The 5,797-nt window shown below is 46.2% G+C and overlaps 1 protein-coding gene across 1 annotated transcript; it reads left to right on the forward strand.

Moving 5' to 3' along the window:
• Positions 1-844: 844 nt before the first annotated feature.
• Positions 845-5,791, forward strand: LOC134442426 (dnaJ homolog subfamily A member 2-like). The gene is made up of 4 exons (XM_063192598.1): positions 845-1,057; positions 1,929-2,073; positions 2,720-2,847; positions 4,921-5,791. The coding sequence occupies exons 1-4, from the start codon at positions 845-847 to the stop codon at positions 5,107-5,109; spliced, it is 675 nt and encodes a 224-aa protein (XP_063048668.1). The 3' UTR covers positions 5,110-5,791.
• Positions 5,792-5,797: the final 6 nt, after the last annotated feature.

Here is a 5,797-nt window from a genome sequence, read left to right on the forward strand (position 1 = left end):
GCGTGTGCGTGCGTGCGTGTGCGTGCGTGCGTGTGCACAGGCATCAACAGATACAATGGTAACGATGCCTATTACTACAGCGTAATGAGCATCAGTACTGAAGAAAGACATTTTCACAGCCACACTCTTGGCTCGACTTCAATTGGCAGTCACAGTTATGGAAATTGTCACGAATTTTGATTGGCTGACTATTTCAGTTTATCACTCAGAAAGGAATGACGGCATTGGTTTTTTAGTCTGTTGGTGTATGTGAAGAGCAAACATTCACCTAATTGAGCATATATTTCAGAACATGATGTTGGTAGTAGATGTAGTTGTATGAACTGGTATGGACCATTGAGCGAGATTGTGTGTGTGTGTGGGAGAAAATGACCGGTGTAGGAAGTGAGAGGTTGAGGCAGGTGGCCTGAGTTAGCCTGGTCCTGACCATCCCATAATACTACCATTTCATTTCGTATTCATGGTCTGGAGGTTGTTTGTTCTGACACGATTGCAGGAAGCGAGAAGGACATTTTTGGGAAAAATCAGGATACGTTGTTGAACAAATATGTCTGGCGATGTAGGACCGCTTAACAGACATGTCTGACAGAACATCCTACCGTAGGATAAAATTACAATGTAGGACAGTTTGTCAGAACACCGGCCAAATCCTGCCGCTCAACATCGCTCCACAGAACACAGGTTTCAGACGTAGTGCGGAGCCAAGTCTCTTGGCGGAAGTACGTAGGATGGTGCGCGAGGCTAGGCCTGAGTAGAGTAGAGTGACTTTATTAATGCTCAAAGGGAAATTAGAGTACCTTGCTGACGTGCAGGACGGCACACCCCAAAAGAAACCCTTGTGTACATGTGTATGTTTTCAGGCGAGGTGATTAGTGAAAAGGACCGCTGCAGGGAGTGTGAGGGGCGTAAGGTGGTGAAGGAGGTGAAGATGTTGGAGGTGCACGTGGACAAGGGCATGAAGCACGGCCAGAAGATCACCTTCAGTGGAGAGGCCGACCAGGCCCCCAACACCGAGCCTGGAGACATAGTGCTGATACTACAGGAGACGGACCACGAGGTAGAGTGTACACACACACACACACACACACACACAACACAGAGCCTGGAGACATAGTGCTGATATTACAGGAGACGGACCACGAGGTAAAGTACACACACACACACACACACACACACACACACACACACACACACACACACACACACACACACCCAACACCGAGCCTGGAGACATAGTGTTGCTATTACAGACGTATAGTGATCGCACGAGGTATATTGTCCAGACTCACAGCTGTTAAGAACACAACCTGAGTCCTGGAGACATAGTCAAGCTAGTTCCTCCCGTCCTTCCATGTTGCCTGTGGCCTCTTGCCTCCGTGGAGAAATCAATGAAGTCGTCCGCCGTCACCCTGGGCAGAGCTACTTTTTTAAGAGGCTTTTCCCCATCAACATCCCGATTACAAATGACTATATTAACCTTTGAGTTTGCAATTGTTTTTTGCAAGATTACTGAATAATGCATTGATCATCAATGATATCGAGGCTTGCATTACAAGGCAACAATCACAAGGAAAGGGCTGGAGGAACTAATTTGACTTACACCCATATCGTCCATGTACTCTGCCCTATAAAGCCAAAGTGCTGTAACTGCATATTTTCGTAAACTTGAGTTTAGACTGAAAATGGTCTTCCTTACACCTCCTTTATCTTGTGACAAAACCTTATGGTCCAACTGTGTCCCGTTTTAGAGATATTGCTATGTCAAATTTGCCGTAGCTACAATATCCAACCTGATACCAAGGCTTTGAAGGCATTTTTCTCAGCTTCAATGTTGGCGTAGTTCCTGCACTTGTGCTGACAATAAAGACTACATCATCAAAATGCGACTGAACATCTCACTGGTTCCATGTCACCTGATTGGTTGGCAGGACTTCCGTCGTGACGGTAACGACCTGTACGTGACCCGCCGCATCGGGCTGGTGGAGGCCCTGTGTGGCTTCCAGCTCAAGCTGGTGCACCTGGACTCCCGGCAGATACTGGTCAAGCACCCCGCCGGCAACGTCATCGAGCCAGGTGAGTGGCCAGGCTGTGTGTGTATGTGTACTCGTATGGTGTCTGTGTGTGTGTGTGTGTGTTGTCAGCAGAACAGTGTGTGTGTGTGTGTGTGTTGTCAGCAGAACAATATCACTGTGTGTATGTGAGACTGCAGAATGATGTGCCCGCAATTGGGTGTGTGTGTGTGTGTGTGTGTGTGTGTGTGTAGAAGTTAGTGTAGTAGTCCGTGATGCATCTGTGTGTAATGTGAAGGACATGCTAAACAAGTCAGTCATGACCCTGTAATTCATCACCATTCAGTAATAATGACTGCCAGCAATTGCTAATTACGCAGCTCTCTGCTCGCTAGTGTAGCAGCTGCTTACGAGGTCACAGCAATGGAGAAGTGTGAAAATGTCTCAGGCTTGTGTGCGTGCGTGCCGTGCTTTTGTGTCGCTGTGTGTTGATTTGTGTGTGACGATTGATTACTGCGCTGAAATGACGGTGACGCAAGAGTTGGCTGTGTTCAAATTTACAGTGATCACTCCTCTCTTCAGGAAGGTGACTGCATGCTGTGACAGAGGTGTAATGTGTGTGTGTGTGTGTGTGTGTGTGTGTGGGCTGGTGTAGTGTGTGTGTGTGTGTGTGTGTGTGTGTGTGTGTGTGTGTGTGTGTGTGTTCGCAGGTTGTGTGAAGGTGGTGAAGGGAGAGGGGATGCCTCACTACAGAAATCCATTTGAGAAGGGAGATCTGTTTATTAAATTCGATGTGCAGTTCCCAGAGAATGGCTGGATCAGTCCCGAGAAGCTTATGGTAAAATATCCACACACACACACACACACACACACACACACACACACCACACAACCCCTGTTGTAGCTTGGTCCTACCATACCCTCGTACATTCATACATACGGTTTCCCCCCCTACCTCATCCCTGCCACATTCACTGAGTGGCCTTTCTTCTGGTAACAAGACTAAGGCCTTCTCATATCAGCCGGTCCAGATGTGACATGGAAGGAGATGTTGTGAACTGGAGCTTACGTATGGCAAGGCCAGACTACCTGTACCCTGCTCTGCTGGTCAGTAGGGCTGGTAACATTCTCCAGAAATTAAATTCGAATATGGGTCTTAAAATATTGTCAGAATATCAAATATAATTATTAATAAATTATTTTTTCCCGCTGAGAAAATCACGCAATAAACGAGCACTGGGCACGGAATAGACGCAGTGGGGGAAAGGCTATTGCATGTCGTTCTACCCGTTTATTTTGTGCTGGACATCGAATAGCTCGTACGAAACAACCACAAACTTGAAGTGAGAAGAACGTAGGACACACCGGCACTAAGCCAGGCGGTGCCCGACTAGATACGTGGCGCAACACTTTGACGTGCGATTGATAAATCAGGCAAACACGGTGTGAAAGAACAATCTTGGTCCGTAACTGGCGACTGTAGAATTGTTTAAGACGCAATGGTGTGTTGGTCGTAAGAGTAAATGTCACTCTTAATTTAGGTGCGTATTACATTCAGACCAGGCTTGATAGACTTTCGTTTTTGACCAAACGCTGTGTTGCTATCACCTGGAGTTGGTACGGGGGACCCAGATAGCCCAGTGTCTTTCACACCGGCACCTTCGTGGATGCGCGCCTCCCTCTCCTCTCACTCCACCCACACACACACACACACACACACACACACACACACACACACACACCACACACAACACACACGCGACAGAAGAACAGACAGACACACACACACAACACACACACACAAAAAAAAAACAACACACACACACCACACACACACCCCACACACACACCACACACACACCACACCACACAACCACAACACACAACCACAAACACAACAGACACACGCGCACCGCGCGCCAAACCTCTCCAACTAAAATTTGCGCTGTAACCTCGCCCTTGATTCCATTGCTGCTTTTGACAAAACTCCTTGATGCCGCCTGCTTGTGGTCTTGTGCATCTCGTGCCCAATTCAAGGCAATTTGTGCACTGCCTCTGTTTCGGCCTTAAGCCAGCATTTGTGGCGGACGGTGCAAAAAATGTGAAGGACCAGGTCGCTTATCTGTAGCTACAAAAAAGCTATATTGCGACTTCATGTTGCTAACTCACACCTCGCCAGCTTCCATACCACTTTTATCTTTCGGCTCAACTTTTATTCCGTGCCATCGTTTGTGTGGGGGTTTTGTATGAGCTCGTTGTAAGTCATTCACGGAGAGAGACGACAACTTACTTAACAATGCGGTTCGAAACAGCAAAATATTTAAAAGAACTCAAATGTCAAAGAAACAATCTGCACCGAAGCTACTCTCTATGCACACAAAGCCACTTGCAGTCCGTGCTTTTCCTTGTTGTGACATGTGACTGCAGCATTCCAGGTAAGGGACGCACCATGGACAAACTTAACGGAGTAAGAAGGAGAAAGTGGAAAATCCAATGCGTGCGCGATTGCCTGCGCAATATTTTGTAAATTATTGCGATACTATCTTTCATTTTTTACGTTCGAATATACATATTTTTCCCATATTCGAATAATTTTCGAATTTCGAATATTATTTTACCAGCCCTGCTGGTCAGCTTGCCAAGCGCTTGGATTTCAATGCAGTCACCTTTAGGGGGTGTAAACCTGGCAATAAAAAGGTCTTGGTCTTGTCCAAAAACTGCTTATAGTGCTTTCCTAATAGCAGACCTACATGTACCCTCTTAGTCCATCACTAGGTTGTTCTTATCCTGGCTCCTGTTCACCCCTCCTGCCTGAAATCTGTGCTTGGTGAGGCTGGTCTAGGTGCTGGAAAAGAATCCAGTTGTGATGTTCTGGTTGTTAAATGTGTGTCGTGTGTGTTTGTGTGTTTAGGAGTTGGAGGACCTCCTCCCTGAGCGTGAGAAGGATGAGAACATCACGGCGGACGCTGAGGAGGCGGAGCTGGAGGACTACGACCCGGGACAAGGTTCATGTGGCGGCCACAGACGCGAAGCCTACAACGACAGCTCTGATGAGGAGGGAGGGCCTCACGGCCCCGGGGTGCAATGTGCCCACCAGTAACACCCCCCCAATGCCACACACACACACACACTCTCACACACACACACACACACACACACACACACACACACACACTCTCACACACACACACACACACACACACACACACACACACACAGGCAAAACATAAAGGCATAACTATCACACACACACATGCAAATTAAAACATATACTGACATATACACTGACACTGAACCTTCCCATGAAAAAAAACAGAAAAGAAGAAAAAAAACAGATATGTATTAACAAACTTGCATTTGAACATCCATGTTTATTCTCTCTGGAAGAAAAAAAAGTTACATCCAAACACAAACACAGATATACACATGTACACATGTGGGGATATGTGTTGACTCTGAAACATATGTACATACTCCTGAATATTTACAGTTGGAAAAAAAAGTACTGGAAGTATGAAGTGACCCAAGCCCCTCATACGCACACAAGACTTGAGCTGGTTCCTTGGTCCATATGGTATGCACCTCTAGTTTCACATGTTAAAACTGGGCCAACTTCAGGAGAGCACCTAACCATTCAAAATAACGTGTTCAAATTTCAGAAAACCAACAAAAAAAGAATGTCTGTGATGTTTTTTTTCCTTTACTTTTTTGTTATGTTTTAATTTTTTTATGTAACTCAACACACAACCACACCATCATCATTTCATTTGTAACAGAGCTGTTTACCT

The sequence above is a fragment of the Engraulis encrasicolus genome, unplaced genomic scaffold (assembly GCF_034702125.1).
Source record: "Engraulis encrasicolus isolate BLACKSEA-1 unplaced genomic scaffold, IST_EnEncr_1.0 scaffold_1587_np1212, whole genome shotgun sequence".
NCBI classification, from domain to species: domain Eukaryota; kingdom Metazoa; phylum Chordata; class Actinopteri; order Clupeiformes; family Engraulidae; genus Engraulis; species Engraulis encrasicolus.

Excerpts from the sequence above, each read along its gene's own strand:
- LOC134442426 (XM_063192598.1), top strand. The coding sequence starts at position 845 with ATGTGTATGTTTTCAGGCGAGGTGATTAGTGAAAAGGACCGCTGCAGG. Across the intron at positions 1,058-1,928 it reads TACAGGAGACGGACCACGAG|GACTTCCGTCGTGACGGTAA; the intron begins GTAGAGTGTACA and ends ATTGGTTGGCAG. Across the intron at positions 2,848-4,920 it reads TCAGTCCCGAGAAGCTTATG|GAGTTGGAGGACCTCCTCCC; the intron begins GTAAAATATCCA and ends TTGTGTGTTTAG.